This window comes from Conger conger, chromosome 1 (genome assembly GCF_963514075.1).
Source record: "Conger conger chromosome 1, fConCon1.1, whole genome shotgun sequence".
Taxonomy (NCBI): Eukaryota; Metazoa; Chordata; class Actinopteri; order Anguilliformes; family Congridae; genus Conger; species Conger conger.
Genome location: NC_083760.1, coordinates 68656246 through 68681223, shown reverse-complemented (window position 1 = coordinate 68681223; position 24978 = coordinate 68656246). Strand labels below are relative to the sequence as shown.

Below are 24978 nucleotides of genomic sequence, written 5' to 3'. Positions count from 1 at the left end.
CTAGCGGGCCACGGAAGTGTTTCTGTCTTGATGGAAAAGTTGAGCGCTCTTATAGCCTGGCTACGAAAATTGTTTGCAGAGAGAAGTGATTGGTCAAGAAAGCGAACTACGCGAAAAGAGGGGTGGGGGCAGCCAAGGAAATATCAAAAAAGTATCGTACACAAGATTCATTTCTTCGGAGTCGTCTAGCACTACAGGCAAAATAATGGTGTAATACAACGACAATTTCAAAACGGTATTTTCAATTTTACGCAATAAACAGAATTCAAACGTGAGGATAAGCTGTATGTTGGAAAATTGCATTATTTAGAAAGATATTAAAGGAAGAAGAGTTGGAACCAGTTAGCCAAATTCAGGTTTGATCGCCCCGCCTGTTCAATGCAAATAGGCTACTGGTTTTCGAATTGTAATTGCATTTACAGTTGGAATGCTTTCATTTTTAATTGCAGGAATGAAGGCTACTGATCCCGTGTAATAATACAAATAGTACATACAGACAATTTAAATGGAAAGCCATAATTATACACTGTGTCTTACTAAATAGTATAACATGCGATTATTATACACTAAGGAATTAGAAATAACAGTAATTCCACTAAGTCCTGTTTTACATTTTTCTGCTTTGTATTTGCTCCTATGTCGTAACATATCTGAAATCATTTAATTACTGATATCTGAAATGGTTGCACTAATTGAAGGTCTGGTGGGTCCACTGTTTCAATGCGCATGCATATTCATGAACAGCGATGCATTTCCTACTCATTGAAAAAACACAACAAGAACAAAAACAAAAAATAATGATAATAATAACAAGAATGGTGATTACGATCATGATGATGACGACGAGGAGGGGGACGAGGAGGAGGAAGCGAATGAGGCGGTGGAGGAGTATGGGAATAAACTTGTAAGTGTGGCAGATAAGGTAAAAGTTTGGGATTTACGTGACAGCGAAGTGGGGTAAATATCCGTTGCCTACAAGTAGCGGTCAGAGTTGTGGACTATATGAAAAAGAAGGTTTAAAGCAGTATGTGTCAAAGACCTTTTGTAATTAAGGAAGACTGCAAGATTAAGTAAAAGCGCGACAAGCCGAAGTTTCTACCTGCAGTTTGGCCTTCACTGTAATCCACTGGATAGGTGTACTCTCAATGTCATGGATCAACATTACCCGGCACGAATGTAAAGGTGAAGAAGTTTGTGAAACTATTAATAATATTTATCACTCTCCATCGCGGTTTTTCAAAAAATTTCACAAATGCGAGTCCGCCAATGATTAATTAGATTATCGTAAGCTATTTAAATTATATTAAATGCATTACTGTAAATAGTTCTACAGCGAATAATCACAATCAGAGAGAAGTATCCATCTTGGCCCAGATTAACGAGAAATAACGGCGAAGCTGGCTGAATACATTTTAAACAGTTGTCTTCAAATTAATTTCTACGTGATTCAATTCCTTGATTTCTTTTATTTTTATTAGTTGTTTGTTTTGTGTACCGTGTCTACCTTTTTAGTTTGTTTTTGACCTTTGCATCCTTTCTTATTTCCTTACAATAAAGCCAGGATTAAAACTCACGATATTTTAAACGATAAATGTGCCAAGACAGTTTAATACTAATAATTGAGTGCAATTGAATCCAGGCATTGAAATAACAGATTTAACAAGGACGTTCAGTCAATAATTTGGTTTATAACGCTCTTGTTCATGATTTGCACAAAACCGTGTTAACCACAAGGGGGCGTAATCTCTCATGTAATTAATCAATGCAGGTCTGTGGAAAGCAAATCTAGTGACATTGCATCACTGTGGCAAACACAGTATTCCTGTTCAGTGTAATAATATTAAAGAAAACAAACACAAACGTTGTCTATTATAGCGGGATGTTAATGAAATTTTGTGGTCAGGGCTCTTGTTTAAAAATGTATTAACGAAACATCTTATTAAGTATAAAACTGAACTGTTGTTAGCTTGCAATTGATAGTCAAACTGTGAAATTGCTTTATGGGACTAATTCCTAAAAATACACAGGGGGAAACCCTGTGAAACCACTAGTGAAAAGGGTTCTATTTTGCGTTTTTTTCTAATTTAATACTGAATAGTTTTATTCATTACAGATTATATTAGCAGCATAGCAATTTTGATGAAAAGATGAATCTGTAAAAAATGAATTCAGAATTTCTTAGTATTTAGTATGTCCCCCTTTTGCTTTAATGGCAACGTGCACTTGAGCTGTATTGGACTCCACACTTTTGTGCAAAACCTGATGATCTATGTTATCCCAGGATTATTTGAAAGTGTTCCAAAGGGCATATTGTGATGTTACTGAATGCTTGGCTTTTTGTCAGTCTTCAGGTGTCCCCATAAATGTTCAATGGGGTTGAGGTCAGGTGATTGTAGATTGTGCAGAGCTTTGAAGTAACTTTAATTTCTTTAAACCTTTTATTTCCACAATTACATGAAAAATAACTCACAGAAACGTGAAGTGGCAGCTAAGTTACCTTAGCTTCCAGGATGATTTTGGCAGGAATCAGAAGCTGCCAGTGGTCAGAGGTCAGAAATATTCAAAGGATATTTCTAATTAGAGTATTTCACAGGGAATCTGAAATACTTCACCAGTGTTTCATTGAGTTAGGCCCATGATCCCCCAGAAGGCTCAGTGGTGAAGCCTGGCATCCCAGACCCACCCCCTTCTATACTCACATCAGACACCATTCACTAACCACGAGTGTGTCCCATGCACACAACAAAAGTACCACACGGACCTCCCCAGTGACTAAGATAGTCAGAAATCCCACTGCACTGTGCACTGCACAAGGCATATGCACTGCCATATGGGTTTCTAAATAACCACTCGCCTTACCTGCCAAACAAAGATATGCTCCTCTTGAGTACCTCAACATTAATGTAGCACATTTCACTGACTTCTCACCACAAAATGTTCACTGGGAAGCACTTGTGCTGATCACACTGTAGTTCATTACTGTGGAATTTCATACAGGATTCTTCTTCATAATGTAGGACTCACTTTCTGCTGCATGAAGGGCCAGTACAACTGGTCCCTGACTAGAATTACTTTACCTAGCCTGAATGTTCAATTAGTTCATCGTTACCACTGGTTTCCTTGTCCTCTGACCTCTCTCATTAACAACAAATTTTTCTGCCTGCAGAACTGCTGCTCACTGAATGTTTTTTTTTGTTTTTTGCATCATTCTCTGAAAACTCTAGAGACTATTGGGCATGAAAATCCCAGGAGATCATCAATTTCTGAGGTACTCAAACCACCCTGTCTGGCAACAACAATCATTCCACGGTCAAAGTCACTTAAATCACATTTCTTCCCTATTCTGACATTTGGTCTTAAAAACAACTGAACCTCTTGACCACATCTGCATGCCTTTTTTGCATTTATGCTGATTAAATATTTGCATTAACAAGCTGGTGTACAAGTCTACCTAATAAAATGGACACTGAGTGTAGATCACAGTGTAGTTTCACATTTCATAATTTCAGTTCCTTCCTTTTTCCAATTGCCTGATGAGTAAAGGTATGAACATCTCATTCCATTTATTGAGACAGCGGCATTTAAAACTTCTAGCCCGTGAACATATGTCACGTTTGACTGAATCCTGCAGTCAATGTACGCCCTGGAAGCAAGGTGTGGCCTGTAGCCAATCAATAACTTAATCACTTAAATCACTTTGGAAACATACCAAAACCAGCAAACAATGTGTCAGAAAACTGATACATGCTAAAACAAACAGTGTTTTTCTGCATTTCGGGGCTGATGACACATTTCTTTGGACACATGGGAATCAATTGTCCCCAAATAATGTCATAACTGAAAATTAGTTTCTAGGTGAAAAATACTGTCATTTTAACTGCTGCAGTAATATTTAATAATGCAAAATTTAGCAACTTGAGGATATTGCAATTAAATCAGAAATATAAAGCTTAAAGCAGCCAACTAAGAATTACTACTAACATATTCATTGTATCATATTGCAAAGAGGCATGATTCTTTAGTCAGAAGGTGGATTTCAACATTCAATTTACTATATAGCTCACCCTTAGTTCATGCAGCTGGATTCCCTAGTCTACATTGTTATGTAAAAGTGTTAATTTCCTAAAAGGCAAGTAAGTTCATTGAATAATTAGGTAATATTAAACAAGGTACATAAATAAAAGTTATTTTCTTTGGAACATGGCTCTTCACTCATCCTCACCAGTTTAACATTTAACCTCTCTAAGTCCAGCTGACAGCACCGCGCCTCAGAACATTTCCCTGGAAAACATCTTTCAGACTCCTCCCAGACCTGGAGTATCACTCGATGACAGACTTGCTTTCACTGAGATCACTTTGGGATTAACACACACTCTCTGTTTCCCACATTCTCATGTATGGAGAAGTCACAATTTGTTGTATGCTGTTCTGGTCCACTCCCTGGTCAGAAACTGGGATAAAATAAACGTACCATCTGTTTCTTGTTAATTAAATATTCAAACGCCCCAGGTGCTAGAACCCTACTGTATTTTTCAGGATTGCTTTTGTCCATATTCCTTACCTTTGGGGGCGTGGCTACAAGTGGGCTACAGGTGGGCAATGCCCACACAAAAGGGTTCTCTGCTCACCCTGAAGAGAGCGTGTGTAGGCAGAAGTCTCCCACAGATCATTTCAGACAAACATTGGGCCTCATGCAAGGACATTTTCGTATTCTTCTCTGAAATTTCTCTTACTTTTCCATATGAAGAGCTCCTAAGAGTGTGCCCTGTTGGATTCAACAAACCTAAAAAAATTCAAAATTCATAAAACTGTCCTAAATGACCACATAAACCTGTTGAATCACCACCTGTTCATAAATGAGTATTTGTGCATGAAAATAGTGAATTACCCAAAAAAATGTAATATAAAGCTAGGTATGTTGATAAGATGCATTAATAAAAATTGCATTGAACTCCGAAGCTGTCCGTTTTATGGGTGGTACTGTAGGTGGCTTCAGTCGGATAGATGGCTCAGTGGGATCAACAAGAACATGGGATGTAGTCTACCACAGAACGCTGTCGGCACCAGAGTGAGTAGACTGCGCCCAGTGGTTTTGGCAAAACATGGCAATGTGGCAGACCGTTAATACATTTTCTCTTACTCCTCCTAAACAGTCCACTACAATATGTTCCTGAAAACATTTCAGGAAAGAAATAAGCAATGCAGTTGCTGGGCGGCCTGTAGCGTTGTGGTTAAGGTACATGACTGGGACCCGCAAGGTCAGTGGTTCGATCCCCGGTCTAGCCACCATAAGATCCACACAGCCTTTGGGCCCTTGCGCAAGGCCCTTAACCCTCCATTGCTCCAGGGAGGACTGTCTCCTACTTGGTCTAATCAATTGTATGTAGCTCTGGATAAGAGCGTCTGCCAAATGCCATTAATGTAATGTAATGAATTTTGATTCATATTTGATCTGCAAGGCCTGGTTTGAAACTTTGATCTGTGTTTTTTGATCTAAGCGAGCTTCATTGCATACAATTAATTTGAATATATGCAAATACAGAACCGTCGAAACGTACCACAGTATCAAGCTTCTCCATAGAATCTGCATGATTGTATGCATTGCACTGCTGCTACACGATTGGCTGATTAGATAATCGCATGAGTAAATAGATGTACAGTAAATAAAGTGATAAAGTGCGTGTATGAGTCGTGGCATTGCCGGCTATTGTCAGCGGTCTGCATTGGCCAGGCAGCAATTGGCTCAGCCTCACTGGGGAAAAAAAGGGGGTAAGCTGGTAATTTCCCTTGGTCTCATTGCTCTTTAGCGGCCACTCCTGGTCAGACCAGGCACCTGTGAATGCACAAACCCAGAACATGCTGACCTCTGATGACATGGTCAGTATATCATTGGTGGCTTGTCTGCAGTGTGGAAAACAGTGAGAGTAAGCGTCACAAGAATCAGACCTCAGCAGTCACGTGTCCCCCTCAGCAGTCACGTGTCCCCCTCGGCAGTCACGTGTCCCCCTCAGCAGTCACGTGTCCCCCTCGGCAGTCACGTGTCCCCCTCAGCAGTCACGTGTCCCCCTCGGCAGTCACGTGTCCCCCTCGGCAGTCACGTGTCCCCCTCGGCAGTCACGTGTCCCCCTCAGCAGTCACGTGTCCCCCTCGGCAGTCACGTGTCCACCTCAGCAGTCACGTGACCCCCTCAGCAGTCACGTGTCCCCCTCGGCAGTCACGTGTCCCCCTCAGCAGTCACGTGTCCCCCTCAGCAGTCACATGTCCACCTCAGCAGTCACGTGTCCCCCTCGGCAGTCACGTGTCCACCTCAGCAGTCACGTGTCCACCTCAGCAGTCACGTGTCCCCCTCGGCAGTCACGTGTCCCCCTCGGCAGTCACGTGTCCACCTCAGCAGTCACGTGTCCCCCTCAGCAGTCACGTGTCCACCTCAGCAGTCACGTGTCCCCCTCAGCAGTCACGTGTCCCCCTCGGCAGTCACGTGTCCCCCTCAGCAGTCACGTGTCCACCTCAGCAGTCACGTGTCCCCCTCAGCAGTCACGTGTCCCCCTCGGCAGTCACGTGTCCACCTCAGCAGTCACGTGACCCCCTCAGCAGTCACGTGTCCACCTCGGCAGTCACGTGTCCCCCTCGGCAGTCACGTGTCCACCTCAGCAGTCACGTGTCCCCCTCGGCAGTCACGTGTCCACCTCAGCAGTCACGTGTCCCCCTCGGCAGTCACGTGTCCACCTCAGCAGTCACGTGGCAGGAGGGGTTGTTGCTGGGAGTTCGGGGCTGGGGAAAATGGGATGAAACATAAATGAAAATAAATAAATAAATAAATTTACTTTGGATACGGCTTTTTTAACCAATTTTCCTAAGCAGGCGAGTTAAGGTAGTGACCCATCATATTAGTAGGAGCACAGAATCAAAACTGGTTTTTGGACTTGGGATTCTGGAATATGCTGCTTGGGCAATATTGAAAACACTCATTTCAAACTGCTCATGTGGTAAAATCTATTTACAAGTCATATTAATCTCCCTTATCTTCCACAAATTTGCTATATAGGCACATACATAGAAGATTTACATTGATGATATTCAGAAATACGTTAACACTGGCATAATTTCAGATGAAGAGCGCTACTATAGATTTTGATGGGGAATACTCATTATTTAAAGGAATGTATTTATTAGTCTCTCACTGGCAGAGATCTTTTTAGTTTCCTCTATTTCCTGTCTGCGAGGGAAACACGATGCATGCATTCCTGCTGTTGTCATAGTGACATTGAGAAAGAGCAGCTGGATAAGAGAATATGAGGTAATCTCAGGCCCCAGGGGCTGCTGGGTAAATATTGACTTTAAATGGGAAATATAAACCAAACTAACAATAAAAAATATTTGCTAGAAGATGTGTAAAAAACTGTTTCACAAGTGATAATAGGGTTTCTCTGAACATTTACTATTTTATTCTGTGCAACTCACAATGTTGTTTACAGTTAATTAAGTTTTGACAGACCCTAGTTCTCCTTATGTCGAATAAACTATTGATTGCACGTATTACATTATTCACAAGTGAAGGCAACCTAAACTACAACCTAAAAGTGCTTTCTAAAAAGTGGTCTAAGCTGGACTGACTGGAACAAGATGCTTTGTCCCAGTACATACAATATAAATAAACAACATTTCAAGATAGTAAAAATGCTAAAATTTGAACTCGCAGTAAAACAATGTCTCATGATGCAAGTAGGGTGAACATAAAATCACACATAATTACTATAGCTCTTGGCAGCAAAAAAAAAAAAGTTTTAAATACGACAATACTTGCACTATGTTGCCAGCTCTTGGCCATTGGCCCAGGGCTGTTTGGAAGTGTTGGTCAGATAAGACAGACTCCCAGCAGTAATATTGCTGTTCCCCGTTTCCTCAATTATTCTCCCAAGTCCACAGTCATTTCCTCCGGCTTTGTAGTGAGAGATCTCAGGATAAACTCTCAATGAGACCCATTACCACGTCTCAGCAGAATGCAAAAACAAACTCACACAGAACCATTATCTTTAAACATTACACAAATGTGTAAAAAAATCATTCTAATATGGCAGACCAGAAAGATTTCTAACAGTTCTCTGGAATCAAATGAATAGAAGAAAAAAGGAAATGGAACACAGTAAATAAAGACAACAGTTTAGAAACCAGTTCAAAAGTTTAAAGCAACAATAGTCAAAGTTATAGTCTTGTCTGGTATTTCTACCCAATGCTGTCTTTTGACAGAAACATTTGGAATTGTCAGTATTCTTCCTCAAGGTCAAAAAGACCACAGTAAACACCATAGTACAGTTCGTGACTTTTCACACTGCAAATCCAGATACATTTCAGAGAGGGTAACAGAATTATTTGAGTCCAAAATATTTTACTTGGTTGAATCCAAAAATATCTTCCTGTTATAAACTGATATTCCAGTATCTTCAGCAGTATGAAAAATGCTACCCCTAAAACGTCATAATTATGGTGAAATTATTTTGTAATGTTTTGTTGTAGCATTGTCCATGGAGGGTAGGTGGGATTCATCAGTGGGATTATTACCATCTCATCATGCAAGTGTAAATTTTCTGCTCAATCAGGTCACTGCAGTGTAAATCAATTTTGTATGAGGTCCAAGAGATGATCAGCTGGTGGACAGCAGAGTGGAAACATTTGTTTGTCTGCACTCTCTCACATACTGGCAGAGAATACTGCAATGATGAGAGCAGACTAATGTGACTGGGCATTCTATATCTGTGTAAAAATAAATGGGCATAAAATGTCTTATCTCAATGAAGACAAAAACATTTGTTTTACTGGTGCATGTGTTTATAGACAAGATACATTTACTTGTCATTGCAGTTCAATGTGCTCTGACTAAATCAAGCCTGCTGAGGATAGCAGACTGTATGTCAGCTCCAGACAGGGGTTTCATAGCAAACCCTGCTCTACCAAACCAGTTCAAAGGCCGCTCCGTACTGGAGTTCTGCAGCTCGCAGTTCAGATTTTTCTTGACCACTTCCTTTAGCTGAGTTTTCCAGAAACTGAATATAATATTCCCCAAACTTCAATAAATCTGTTATCCAATACTTTCCTCCGGGGTCTACTTTAAACCTGGCTATATTAAGCTGTGGTGTACAAATCTTGATCACCATATTCTCCGGGCACAAAAGGCATTGTGCAAATTCAAATATTTTTCCTCATCAAAATAAGTATTCTTATTCTTTTTTCATTTCATTGGGGTTTTGTTCCCACAAAAAGCAGGAAATAGCTTGAGAAAATGCACCTGGGAGCTTTCTCCTTTAAATGGTTATTACTGTGGGAGCTTAAATGACACTCAGGGTGTCTCCTGACTTGGTGCATGGCTTGTACATCATTATTATCATTATTCATTTTTGATTTTAAAAACATCAGGCCACAGTAAATAGACACATAATGTAACAAAAGAAGCACGCAAACAACAAACTGATCATTTGAATTAAAAACACAAATTTTATAAAAGCAGAAGAGCATGATGATGCACACATATGATGAAACTTTCTAAAGAGGCTTTCAATACTTCTGTGATTGGCTATCCTGTATACATCCAAAATGAATGAAAATGGAGACTGAAATGTAATGGAAACAGAGGTCACTGTAATCTGGGTGCCACCAGACATCAAAGCACAGAGAAGGGAAGGCTTTGGGGTAGATTACGTTTGTCATCTGTAATTCTGCAAGGAAAAGTGTACAGAAGCAGGGTAGCCCTCAACCCAGTTCAGCCATCACAGATGTCATCCAGGACAGATTGTTTTTAGATAATGTTGAAGACTCAGGTGTGTGTGTGTGTGTGTGTGTGTGTGTGTGTGTGTGCATGCGTGCCTGTGTGTGTCTTAGGAAAGGGTTAATATAATGCAATGGGTTTATTAATTGTTGTGGAATCTTAATTATCAGCCCTCTATCTGATCAGTAATAGTAACCGACCATTAATCAACCAGTAATGACTCTCCTTCAAACTGTGAAATTATCATTATTATTATTATGATCCAAATCACAGAAATGGGGCATATGAACAAGAAAATAAAGCATTCTCTTCAAAAAGCAGGCAGGAGAGAATACATTGTGTAAGTTCTCACATTGATGATGAGCTCTGGAAAGAGCAAATGGTATCTTCCTGTGGTTTCAATGGTTACCTCAGTAGTCTCCAAATGTCCCATTCCAAGGAGAAAGTCAGACATCATATCTGGGTTTGATAGAGGCAGTCTAGCAGACAGGAGAGAGGATGCTGGGTGAAGATTATGGACAAAGACATGAAACAGCTTCTATTTCAACCTGTCTGGATCAGAGCAGCCTGCGCTGTTCAACTGGCCAGTTAAACAGAGCCCGTAAAACAAGGGCAGCTTTGATGCTGGGTAGATCTGATCAGTGTTTGGCTGCCACACTGCTTTACTGGCTGAAGAATAAACCAGGTCAAAGGAAGCTGTGAGTGCCTAGTTGAGACAAACAGACAAATATAATGTCACCTTATCAAAGCAAACTGGGTAGCTAGCTAGCTGAAGGAATATAACCAGAAATAGTCTAATAGTCCTTAAAAGGAACTAAGTGAACCTAACGTTCAAATATTTGCATTGTTGTGCCCGGAGTCCAGCGGTGCTAACTATGGGTCACGAGTTATAGGGAAGGGATTATCCTCATGTAATGCACTACGAATGTTAAATGGTTGACAAATGGTTATATAGTGCCTTTATCCAAAGCACTGTACAATTTTGCTTCTGATTTACCCAATCATACATACATACGATTGGCTGCGATGCAAGGTACCAGCCAGCTCGTCAGGAGCATTGGGGGGTTAGATGTCTTGCTCTGGGACACTTCCAGACACCCAGGGTGGGATCAAACCCGCAACCATCCGACTGCCAGACGACTGCTCGCACCGCCTGAGCCAATGCCACCCCGAGGAGAACATTCACAACCGGTTGAACATTTAAAACGCTTGCTTCTCCAAAACTAAAGAACGGACATATTTAATACTTTCATCACATTTCTTCAATATCCTCTTGTGCAAATTTCATATAAAGACCTAGAAAGTGTGACCAACCACCATGTTACTCTCTTGACATGTAGCCATGAACATAGCTGATGTGGTTGTTGGTGACTGGTGACAAGCTGACTTGCCTCCAAACAATGCAGCATTCGGGTGTTACTTTCACTTTGACATCTTGCATTTAAAAGCATTAAAAACTCTAATTTTACTAGCAGATTTTGAAAGCCAAGATGCTTTTCTACAAAATGAAGATGAAAGCCTAAAACAGTGAATTATGTGGAATCGGGGACTTATGGCTGATTATGATGGAATGGGTCACATTTGATGTTTAAAAACCAATATCGCAATTTATCTCAATGATTTATTTCATTGTTACAGAAAATCTGTCATTTTTGTCTGAAACAAAATGTCTGAAAGGCAATACACAGTTATCCACAAACAAAATGCTTGAGAAACAGGGTTTCCTTTCATGGTTCCCACAAGATGAGTTCTTCCTTTTGCTGCCAGAGCTATAAAAATGACATCTTAACTGCAGAAACTGGCCCATCATCTTGGTTGAGAAAGGAAGAAGACTGCAATTTGTGCTTTTAATGTCCACACTGGGACAGTGTGTTAAACAGCTCCAAGGGTATTTTCATTTGGAGTTTTAGTTCACAACCATGCACGCTTCTTTTCCATTGAAATGTAGCCTACCACATTAACATCTTAAAAGCAACACAAAGCTGGCAGTAGCACCTCTCTCAAACTTTCAATAATTATTGTTCTTAAATTAATAATGAGTGTTGTGATGTTATGCATTTAGCTGTCACTGAAATCAAATGATAAAAATATAGGAAAGACAGCATAATATTCAATTATTCAATGTGGAATCATCGTTAGCATAATGGAATTTTAAAACACATCAATACAGTAGTATTGCTCTCAATTTCTCACAGTGCACAGTCTGTGAGACTACCACATATGTTTCATACTTCTGAGTACATGAGGGACTACAAGAGAGCTATGTGTAATGATGCATCAAAGTGGACACCGGGCAATGAATGTATAGACATCTGGTGTAATGCACTGTACCAAGAATTTGTAAATTTGCCAATGAACAACCACTGACTTGGCATGTGCTTGGTATGTTCAATTCAACTTGTTCCACAAATAGGTATTTTAAAAGTATAGACATCCTGGAAATGTAGCTCTATTTCCAAGGGTTGTAAAAGTAGAGTGGAACCACAAAAGTAGTGCATGTGATTTTACCATTTTTGGCCATAACTGTCACTGATGCAAAAAGGTGAGATGCATGGAAATACTATAGGGATTATACAAAGGGCGATGCAATACCTGAGCAAAATTGCGAACACTGAAGGAAAATCAACAGTAAAACTAAACTAAACTGTTTGTAAATTAAGTTGAAGAGCAGGACACTGAATTGAGGGGCTGGAGGTCGGGAGGTGAGGCCTAGAAAAGATGTGAAGGAAGAGGGTTGGCAGAGAGGTAGTAGTGGAAACCTGGACAGGATTCGGAGGGCTACTGCAGGTGCAAGTGCGTTCCCTAGGATGTCCCTTGCTTGCAAGCAGAAGTTGACCCGCCAAAGCACACCAGTATTATGGGGCAAAAAGTCAGTTGTTTTGATCAGTGTTTAATCGAGCTGTTGGCTGCACTTGGTTTGCGTATCAAAACATCAAATTGTATGTATGTGTATGTAAATTTGAGCTGTGAGCTGGTGCAATTGTGCCAACACAATATAGGAATTGCTTTAGCTCACAATGTCAGACTATGCAGAAGACATTACATTACATTACAGGCATTTAGCAGACGCTTTTATCCAGAGCGACGTACAACAAAGTGCAGATCGAACACAGGGACAAGGATGATGAGGACCCTACAGAACAGTTTGTACCAGAATACTGGTGTGCTTTGGAGATGACCTGAACATATAGTTGTCTTATAGCTGTAGGGTTCAGTAGATATTTTTCTTTGCTCTTTTTTACTGGAGAATCTGCAGCTGCAAATCTACACAGCCAATTGAGCCACTGGTTAATTATAACATACAACCATTCATCTCCATTTATGGATTTTCTGTAATAGTAGTTCACTTCATTCCCTTTCCCATGGAAGCAGCAGGCCTGCCCCAGCTAAAGAGATAAAGTTTCCTTGGATTGCAGGAAGGCTCTAAGAGTTATGTCAGCCCCCCACAGAGTTTGTCAGATCACCAGAGAGCATTCTGGGAGCAGACAGCTCAGTTGCACATAGGAGGAACAAAAGTGGCATTTAAATGTCTGAAATCTCAGTTGCAAAAGTAAATAGTATTTCCCAATCTTGGCTATTTCTGTTTTGTGAAACCACATTAAAGTGACAGACTTTAGGGAAATTGTGATTTGGGCCAACTGCCTCTGTATGGAGGAATTCTCACTGTGTTTCTCATAATTGTGCTTGTAACTTATACCCTTAACACGAAGAACAAATAATGCTCGGGCAGTGATTTACTTCACCCTTGCTATTAAGTGTTCTGTGGGAAAATGGGACGGTGTACAGCAACCTCCTTTATACAGTTAAGCTTAAGATTAAAGAATTGACTGATGCAATTTATCATTAGATTCATTCTAGTTACTAAAATAGAGAATTCTCTGCATTTTTACTGTTAGTCATGGTTACATGTAGATGCATGTATTCCAATAAAATATTTGACCTCCAAATTAAACATTTCACTGAATATGAATATCTTAGTCATGTATTACGCAGTGCAATGACACTTATTAAAATGATATATGTGATATATTTGCTTTAAATATCATTTTTATAACCAAGAGAACAAGTTTACATCTGAGTGAATGAGCAGGGAATGGGTCAGGTACAGAGAAAAGTGAAGCGCTGTTCAGAGCCTAATTTGTTTTGAACAGATCATTGCAGAATGGCACCACAAGGGTATCTTCACATTAAATCACATCACAGGAGGGACAATTCACATGACACTTTGTAAGGTGAACTGCAAGCGCAATGACTGTGGAACCAATGGCATTCCTTTCTGTCTGTTAGTTTATTTTGTATTTCTATAAATGTATTCTTTTTCATATTCATGTCTGGTTTTCTGTTTACAATCATAGTTCATTACACTCATCTTCTCCTGTGAGGTCTGTGTCTTTATGTAGTTCTGAGCCCAAGTCAATTCCCTGTCGGCGTGAATCACTATTCGGGTGTTTTAGAATTTTTTGTGCATCCCTTGTTATTGTATTATTCCCCTTTCATGTTTCTCACCTGATGTAGATTTATTAGATCATCCTCACTCCCATGCCCCGCCTAGTTTGTCTTATCCCTCAGTGTATTTAAACACCAGTCTGAGTATGCACACTTGATCATAATTTTAGAGCCGATTCTTACAGGCAGATTTGCCTGATTCTGACTTTACCTTGCCCCTTTGATTTTTTTTATCTCCATTCTGCTTTTTCAACTACTCTCTTGCTTTGCCCTTTGTACATTTGCCTTTCTGCTCATTTGTATTTTTCACACTGGACTGTACCCTTACTATTTTTATGCAACTCGATTTGCCGTTGTGTTTTCTAAATACCTGGCTTTGATATTGGAATGAATAAAACTAAGATTTAAAAAAAAATTGGGTCCCCAGAACCGTACATAACATTCCTGGGGTAAATCCAGACAGAACTGCCCAAAGAACACTGCCTTTGGCCTCCATTCATGACTTAAAGTAAAATAAATATGAATGTTCCTGCAGGCATCTGACCCACCCAGGGGAGTCATGGACAAGCTGACTCAAGCATTATTTTGGTCTGGATGCAAGACTGAATATACTGCAAGATGATGTTGTTTGCCTGCGAGGTGGCTCAGTTTTTCAGGGACTCTTCTGGCCCACGGATGAGCTCCATGGTCAGGGATCAAACCTCGACCATTCCAGTGCCTTCGGTTTCCTGTAGGTCCCCAGTGGTTCCGTCAACCATGATCCAGATCTCACTGCTCTGGAGCGACCCCTGCTCTGTCTGACTCTGCAGTTGCACATTGATTGTGTACTTCTGACTCATGTCCATGCTAGCTTTGGGCTCCAACAGCAGAATCATGAGCAGCATGGACACGGTCTGATACCACTGGGGAAAAACATAAACACTGGAAAAACAGAAACACTTAAAATCTATATTTAAATACAAATATTCATGATAAAATGGAATCCTTCTGACTAATGTAAAATTACAATAGTTTAAACTACTTTAAACCAATTAAAGTAAAAACTCTCAACAGGGATTGATCAAATCTTTAATATAAATTCAATATTTGTTGTTAAGAGTAAATAATTTCACCTTTTGAAGTCAAAGGTTTCTAGATTAAAGTTCAAATATCCTTTGAAGATATGAAAAAAAAAAAAAATTGTAATCATTGTACAAGCTTGAACAGAACAGAAACAATGATATGCGGCTTTGCTTTTACAGTACTTTGAGCGGGGAATAGAAATACCAGCCATTCCAATGCTCTTAATAGCATTTACATGTGTTAGTGCTGAGCTCCTATGGATTTTAGGATAAACATATCCATTCTGGTTTCTAATCCTCGCACATGCACAGTAAAAGACAATGGTGAGTATATCGAATAGAAGTGCCAAGAGTGAGGTTATGGAAGTACAGAACATCAGGTTTGAAGATGATAATGCTAATATTTAATCAGCCAATCATGTGGCATTAACTTAATGCATAAAAGCATGCAGACATGGTCAAGAGGTTTTCAGACCAAATGTCAGAATGCGGAAGAAATATAATCTAAGTGACATAGACTGGGGAATGATTGTTGGTGCCAGACATGGTGGTTTGAGTATCTTAGAAGCTGCTGATCCCCTGGGATTTTCATGCACAACACTCTCTAGAGTTTGCATAGAATGGTGTGAAACAACAAATGGTAAATGGTTGGCATTTATAGAGCGCCTTTATCCAAAGCGCTGTACAATTGATGCTTCTCATTCACCCCTTCGTACACACACTCACACACCAATGGCGATTGGCTGCCATGCAAGGCGCCGACCAGCTCGTCAGGAGCATTTAGGGGTTAGGTGTCTTGCTCAGGGACACTTCGACACAGCCCGGGCGGGGGATCAAACCGGCAACCCTCTGACTGCCAGAAGACTGCTCTTACTGCCTGAGCCATGTCGCCCCACAACAACAACAAAAACACATCCAGTTAGCAGCAGTGAGACCAAAACGCCTTGTTAATGAGAGAGGTCAGAGGAGAAGAGCCAGACTTGTAAAAGCTGACAGGAAGGTGACAGTAACGCAAATAACCAAACATTATAACAGTGGTATGCAGAAGAGCATCTAATAAATACCTAATAAAGGAGATAACATAGACTGGTTCCAAAAACATTAACACAAAGTTTTTCCAACATTTGTATTTGGGTGGTTGCCTTGAACATTATTTCTAAGCCACAATGAATGCTACATTGCATGGTCTTGGAATACTAATGAGACAGTTATAATGAAAGTGAAGGGGATACTCTCCTTTTCTGTCTGAAGCTCGAATGAGCCATTTGCCCATGCTTTAGAACAGAAAGTCAAAGACATTATTGCATGTATTTAGTGCATCAAGCCTGGTGTCCTGGTCACCAAGTAAAACACTTGTTTCATATAACACTGCATTACTTGGCTGCCCTCCTTGTCTCATCAGGTCACATCTGTTTCAATGAAAGTATATATTATTTTTTTAGATGTTCAAGAACAATCTTGTCTTCTCATTTTTTTCATCATCTCAGTATTTACAGTACAGCTTTTTAGAGTGGTGCATGATTACAGTGACCCCAGAATTCCAATAAGACAATTTCTCCGTTTCATAAATCATAAAATTATTGCTCCAGAATACAGTACAGAAAAAAAAAACAGGTAGCAAAATGATATCGTATCTGATAGCTTCCACAAAAGTACTCCTTTAAGATCAATAGGAAATATAAGATATATTTACTGACATGTTCAAGCGTTTTGGACACAAAGGCATTAAAGAAACAAAGCTTTGAATCTGACCTTTAAGAGATAGCTGCCCAATCCCGCAGTCCTTGAATCTATGCAATGGAGCCTTCTCTGTGACACTTTCATAAATCAGTACAGCATAAGGCGAGCAATGCTGTTTCACTTTGTTCTAAAACATCAATCTACTGCACTAAGGGAACGGGCACTCAAAGGACGTCAATAGGTAAGTCACTGTGTGAGGCACTGGACCTGCTACGAGTACATTGCAGGTCAAATCTTGGGACTGTTGTGTACCCTTGAGCAAGAACTGATTCAAACCAGACCTCTAACAATATGTAAAGAAATATATAAGTGTATACAGTCACTGTTCACTTCATCAGGTATTCATTAGACCTATTTTTGGACGTATTGCTCTTCTGCTGCTGTAGCCCATTCACTTCAAGCTTTGACATGTTGTGTTCAGAGATGCTCATCTGCATACTATATATTACTGGTAACGCACAGTTATTTGAGTGTTATTTGACTATCACCTCTGTGTCAGCTTGAACCAGTCTGGCCATCCTCCTCTGACATTTCTCATTTTCACCTACAGAACTGGACCTCACAATCTTGAGCCAGGAAGGAGTTGATGGCATTTCTTTTCCAGGCACCAGATACCCAGTAGATCATAAGCTTGGCAGAGGGACTGACCAGCGAGCCCCCTGCAGTCCACCTGTATGGGCAGACACATGCCCTCCACCCCTTTCTGTGGCCCTCCTCCACAAAGTCCTGATACTTGGATTTCTTCATGTCATTGGCCTACTCCATTCGATCTTCCCAGAGAACTGACAGCTCAAGACCACCTGCCTTGATGCTTCTGACAGCAGTCCTATGGTGAATGATTCATGGGAAACTTGAGTTGTCTCCCCTAAAGGTCAGCCAGCCCTTCGCTGTTCCCAGGAGTAGATGTTTATATCTTTATTTCCTTATGCAATATTGATATTCTAATTTTATCAGAATGTTAAATACATGTGTTTAGGAAATGTCACAAAGGGGCTTTGTCATTTTAAAGTTGTCACTTTAAGTACTTAAAGTCAAGAATACTTATTGAAAGGGTGTCCACAAGATCCGAAATTCCTGGAAATGTCTTGAAATAATTAAGAAAATGTATATCAAGGGATCTGTACTGGGTAAGACACTTGACAATGTGTGGACAATTCTTGATTTTATTTTGAAAATGTAGGTCAATAAATTGCTTTAGATGAACATTTTTATCTGAAATAATAGCTGCTCTGCCTCGTGTTATGGCTCATGTTGTACATCCAGAAGTTTTTTCAAAGTCATTTGACAAAATTGCATATCTTTGATGCTCTTTTAAAAATCTAGTTAAGCTAAAAGGACATAATTTATTTCAGAATAAACATATTAATATTTCAGAAACTCCGAGACATATCAAAGCTCTTGCTAATTCTTGTTTTTATAGTGTAAGAAACAGAATGCAATGATCACTTGAAACAATATTAGCCAGGGAAAACTAGGCCCATGGGCTTCACCATCCTTTGTGACTGATGGGCTTAAATTGGTTTGTACTGAAATGTTAATGGCTCTAAACAGCAATGAGAAATAGTCATGCGGCTTTTTAGAAAAATAAACTTTTCACTTTGTGTATTCTACCTAGAGTGTGAGCAATTAATTAACACATTTTATTTATATGGGAGCATGTGCTTTTGTTCTTGTTGCCAAACTAACTTGTCCACCCTGTAGGGGTTTCTCTTCCTTTCTTAAGGGATCTGTTTATGTTTTTCTAACAGAGATTGAGATTGTGATGTTTGGTACCACTGCCATTTTTTACCAGTTCGGTCATTGCTCTTGTGTGATTTGCGGACCAGTGAAGTCAGTCCTTCCGGGACAGGGGAAGGGGATGAGGTGCTCGGAGTGCTGGCTGTCTGTGCCGTGGAGATTTAGGAAGGGATTTATAGGTCAGCTCCGCACTGCGTTCACAGATTATTGGCCACCCTTCCCCAACAAAGCCCTCGCATGTTTTCACAGCTGGGCGGCCGGCACTGGGAGACGTGGTTATCCCACAAGCCCCCTGTCTCTGTTAAGTACTGCACTCACACACAGAGGAGCTTTTTCACCAGCAGGTTTGGAAATCCCCACACTCCGGCCCATGTTTATTTTTTCAGAACGGGGTTCCCCACTGTGTCAATGAATTAAATAGTATTTTTTATTGGGGGGGGGGGTCTTTTATTTTTTCCTAGAAATATCTGTTTTTCTTTTTGTCAATGTTTCTTGTGCTGTCCTCTTTATTTTGGCTAAGCTCCCTCTGGGTTGTGTTGACATGTCATTGTTTCCTTTGTAACTTTACAAGTAATCATGTCATTTATCTCTCTCTCTACTTTTCTCTCTCAAAAAGAGCATATGCTTGGACAGCACATTGTCGATGTAATCAAGGTGAAATCCAAGTGCATTGCTCAGCAATAGTAAAATGCCCTCTAAGGGCAGAACATAGACAGCACATGTAAAGAGTGATCAGGTTGTATGGTACACTTCCTGTACATGCTACAGTTTTGAGATAAAATAAAATAATTTAATTTATGTATCTTCATTTAGATTATGCATGATCTTATCAAGGCTTATGACCATGCACACACAAATGCACTGAGAAAATTTTGAAAGAAATAAGTATACTCTCCGACAGAGGGCAACACTACAGAGCATTAAGGCTTCTATTAAATCGACTTGAACTTGGTGACTTTTTTTATGGGGTGTGCAAGCGTGTGTGTGTGTATGTGTGTGTGCGTATGTGTCTGTGTATGTGCGTGTGTGCATGCCTGTGTGTGTGTGCGTGCCTGTGTGTGTGTATATGTGTGTGTGTGTATGTTTGTACGCATGTGTGTGTGTGTGTGTGTGTGTGTGTTTGTGGAGGGTATCAGGATAGTAAGCTAGGATGGGGGGCTGAGGAAGGACATAGACCAAAAGTGGGGGCCCCTCTCTGAGCCAGAAACAACAGACATGCTAGACAGCTCCAGGGTGCAGGGAAGACTCTGTGATGTCACCTCTTGCCCACCAGGACTGAGCGGGGATCCAGTTTCAGATAGAGAGGAATAAGCATAGAGCCCTTCTCTGGTAGCTGCTAACATGAAGGCAGTTTACAGTGTCTCAGAAGTCCCTGTAGAGTGAGGCTGCAGTGGCTTCAGGTGCCCATGCCCCGGTTTTAACCCCAACCATTAAATGGAAAATGTTCATCCTGGTCCAGGATCGGTTGCAAGGGACATAAACTATGGACACCCATAAATTGGTTTCCTGTGGCCTCTCAGTATTCAAACCTCCAGTGAGCATTAGATTAAGTCTGTGGCTTAAATATCACATTCCATTGCAGCTAAATTTAAATCAATCGCATTTCATTTAAAGCATTTAATATTGACAGAATATATGCATGTCTGGTATACAGTACTGTATGTCACAGGCTGAGTCTGCTGCATACGATGACATTTACAGACTGATGAATTCATTACATTAATGTAAACGCACTGTGTTCCGAACGCGGGGAAGCGGCCGCTTCCACCAGAAGCTAACGTCCATTCAATGGTAGTTTTTCTTCTGAGGAATGTGATTTATGATTATTTTTGCTTATGGACTATAGCGGACACTAAAACACTGTGATTTATGTGAATTTTACCAATAATTATAAAGAAAATGACAAATAACTGCACAACGTCCCTGTGTTTGTAAGTGCGTGTTAGCTCACCATGGTCCAAAGACCGCCGTATAAGCCTGCCCAGTTCGTAGTCTCTCGTTAGCAACAGCTTCCCCACCACAATGTCACATTGGAGCACTATTGCCATGGAAGTGTATACTGAAATGGATCGCGAATGTGACCAAGTTTTTATTAAAACGGAAGCCACACGGAGTAATACTTTATACACACACAAAAACCAAAGTTGATCTGGATGTAATCATTCTATTTTCCCTATACCACTCTGGCAGAGTTGTTTAGGCTGTACAGCTGAGGTCTGCTACAATCTAAACTATAAATGAAGGAATTCATAGACATCCAAAAACTATTAGCCAAACATCCATTCAATGACAGTGGGGAGCAAATCACGGGTATTAGTCATGTCCCAGGCCCAGGCCCAGTCAATCACGACCACTGCCGACAATGACAGTGCTGACCACTGAACACCAAGCATAGTTAATCCCTCGGCTCAGTAAATCTCTCTTGTTTGCAGCTATGGTGGCCCAACAACCTAACTACTACAGTGCCGAGACATAATAGGTGGAAGCTGAATTTGTTGTGGCTTGCCACTTTCTGCAAACTGAAACTGCCAAGTTTCTGGGCAGAAAATAAAACATTCAGAAACTTGTGCAGACGATGAGGCCAACTCGCACAGATATGCCAGCTGTGCTGAGTGCATTGAAACAAGAACTAACATTTGGGGCATCCAATGTGTGAGAACTCCTTCATGTTGACAGATGTATTCTGCCAACATAGATGGCACATGCTAAATGAGCAGAAAACCCAGCTGTTCTAGCCGATGGAGGAAACTTACAGTGGCGTCAAAACGTATTCAGACCCCTTCACTTTGTGCACACTTTCTTGCACATCATCTACACTCAATAACCTACAATGACAAAGTGAAAACATGCTTTTAGAAAATTTTGCAAGTGTAGAAAAATCAAAAACTGAAATCTTTGCGATGCCTCTCCAAATTGCAGCTAGGTGCATCCTGTTTGCTTTAATTATCCTTGAGATGTGTCTAGAACTTGATTAGAGTCCACCTGGGGCAAATTTAATTGATTGGATATAGTTTAGAGAGGCACACACCTGTATATATAAGGTTCCACAATTCACACTGCATGTCAGGACAAAAACCAAGCCCACAGAAGTCCACAGAATGCTCTGTAATAAAATTGTGGTGAGGCATAGACCCAACGGTCAGTCTAACAGAACTTTGGAAGTCCTCTGCAGAGATGGGAGAACCTGCTGGAAGGATGACCATCTCGGCAGCACTCCATCAATCAGGACTTCATGGTAGACTGGCTAGACGGAAAGCACTCTTGATTAAAAGGCATGTGGCAGCCCGCTTGGAGTTTGCCAAATGGCATTTAAAGCACTGTGAGAGCATGAGGAAAAAGAGGAGAAAATTTTTAACTCATTAGGCAGAACTCCAAGCACTTTATCTGGCAAACACCAGGCACTGTTCATCACCTGGCTAATACTATATCTTCTTAGTAGCAGGGATAGGGTGATTGGCCAGAATTGGGGAAGGATGAATACAGTACAGAGAGGTCCTTGAAGAAAACTTGCTCCAGAGTGTACACACAACCTCAGACTGAGATGACAGTTCACCTTTCAGCGCGACAATGACCTGAAGCAAACAGCCAAGACAATGCTGAAGTTGCTTCAGGACAAGTGAAGTCCTGACTGTCCTTGATTGGCCCAGCCAAAGCTCAGATTTAAACTCCATAGATCTGTGGAGAGACCTGCTTGGAAGAATGGAAACTGCCCAGATCCAGGTGTGCAAAGCTTGTAGAGACTGACCCAAGAAGACTCAAGACTGTATTTATTGCCAAAGGCGCTTCGACAAAGCACTGAGTTAAGGGGCTGAATACTATAAATGAGAGATTTCAGTTTTTTTTGTTTTTTTTTATAGATCTACAAAACGTTCTCAAACAGGTTTTCACTTTGCCAATATGGGTTATTGAGTGAATAAAATGGCAATTTTATCCATTTAAAATTAAATCTGCAACACAATAAAGTATGCAAAAAGGACTCTGTATACTTTCTGAAGCCACTGTACACGCAAGTTTTGTGAAGAATGGCAGAAGCTACTAATAAGCTTCTAAGTACAATTCTGTGACAAGAAAACTGCAACTATATTCAATTAGAGTACTGTAACTCTTTAACTCTGCAAGATCTTAAGTCTCATTACAAGACTAAATTACTCGTTAAGACAGTCATTTTTTGCAGTCTGGGGAAGTAAATGTAACTGAATTATTTGTTGAAAAATAAAATTAGAATAATGAAACTCACCTGGTCCCCAGAGTGTATGCTGCTGTCATAAAAAATAACGTTTGTTGCTATGGTGCTATAGCGCACCATGCCATAATGACAAATTAGGCTGTAGCAAGAAGCTGTGTCAATGTGTAGAATTGTACAAATGGTATTTAGTTCTGCCCCCCCCCCCCCCTCCCCCCCAAGCAGCCAGTTTAAAGCCAGAAGTTAACTGATTGATGAATTAAGTCCTGAGTAACAACACAGCCAGTGGACCCAGTGACTCTCCAGGACCCAGATATACACGTCATAGGTAGACTTACTTATTTCATAAATGCTAAGCTAATTAATTCTCGGACACGATTTGTCATGAGGGTGGTATGTGAAAAGATCTACCTTCTACAATTTCTGAAGCTTGTGGCGCGAGGCCAAAAACTGTAGGCCATAACACATACATTTCAACAGAGATTTGCAGGAACCGTCTAGATTTCCAAAAATGTGAGGGAGTGAGGACAATATTTCTCCTCTCTGCACCAGCTGTGTAACTTTCCATCACACTCAATATTTAGCTCACCCAGCCAGATTGATTCCAATCTGTCACTGAACAGTGTCCTATCCCTCTCACAGGAAGTGCTTTTTTTGGAATAAGCCTCACAAAGCCACAGCCATTTTGCTGTTGACTGACAGAAATGACCAGTGATGGAGCAATTTATCAGCAGTCACTCTGGGTGGCACTTCAGTCCAACCCAGACAGTAACAGGAGGTCTGCTTATGCTGAGGTGCCAGTGGGAGACAGAGGCTGAGCAAACAGGACTCCGGGGAGTTCATTGTGTCGAGCCAGCAAGGAGTGCAACACATATTAAATGTAACCCCCCACCTCCCCACCCCTCCCCAACTGAAATAATTGTCCTGAAATAAACGGAACATAAAAATAAAAATAAATCCTGAAATAACTGGAACATTAGTCATCCGTGAAGTACTGTAAGAACTGGTTGCCGTAAAAACTAAAGCTGCAGAAAGCTTAAAGGAAAAAAAAAGTAGAGACGGGGGGAGGGAAAGGTGGGGAAAGAAAATATTTTAGTGCCTCGACCGCGCTATTAAAAAGGGAGTTGTGGTTTGGGTGCTGTTGGAGATTTGCATCATTATGTAATGGAGCTGAAATGACCAGGCTGAAACCACAGACGCGGCTCTGCCAACCACACACGGGCTGGGCTGCACCCCCTGCCTTTCCTGGGCATTAATCCTTCAAGTTGTTTGGCAGTGCACATTGCCTCTAGGGCCTTCCATTTTGTTGGTTTTCACCCCAGGTGGCTTGTAAGAGAAAACCAGAAAATGTATTTTCAGAGCTTTTCTAATGACCTGCTTTCTAGTCCTCTTTATATCCAAGGGTTGCACAAGGTGCTAAGAGACGGATGAATATGAAATTAACTATTTCATTTTATGAAAATATTTATAATGACAGGTTTATGAAGCATGATAGATTGTAAAGGTACACGAGTGAATGCATGCTTGAAGCTATGGTCACTCCAAAGTTTTGGATGAAATGTTTCAGAAGCCAGGTGCAGGATCTAAAATATACAGTAACAGGAAATACCAGAGTTAATCATGAGCCTTCAGTCTCTAAATGATAACAGCCTTGTCCCATCTCTCTACAGAGAAGTGTAGGTGACCATTTCTTTCTTGCATGGCACACCAGGGGAAGTGTCCTCAGAAATTAAAGGAGTGTGAAATCCATAAAGTGTTGCAACAGGCGTACACATTTTATTTCAGGGAAGTTTTTCTGTCATAAATTTCTGAACTCCCACATACACTGAGGCTTGAATGTGGCCCAGAGGGCAGGCTAAAGTGCTGATCGTTGAACGATTCAGTTATAATTTAAGCATAGCCGCGTATGCACAGTGACCACAACGATCCCAAGGTTTCAGAGGCAAGATGACAGAAACAATGCCAAATGCTACCACGGTGGCCACAGAATACCAGACCTGTTCAAAAGGTTGTTGTTTTTGTCCTCTTTTCAGAAGGCTTAGCTGTGCTTT

General features: G+C 40.7%; 1 protein-coding gene across 1 annotated transcript in view; it reads right to left on the bottom strand.

The window, feature by feature from the left end:
- Nucleotides 1-14901: 14901 nt before the first annotated feature.
- Nucleotides 14902-24978, bottom strand: part of tmem196b (transmembrane protein 196b) — a 37892-nt gene continuing 27815 nt past the window's right edge. Inside the window, exon 5 of the mRNA XM_061244384.1 lies at nucleotides 14902-15108. Coding sequence (XP_061100368.1) covers nucleotides 14902-15108 — 207 coding nt within the window. The remainder of the gene's footprint in view (nucleotides 15109-24978) is intronic.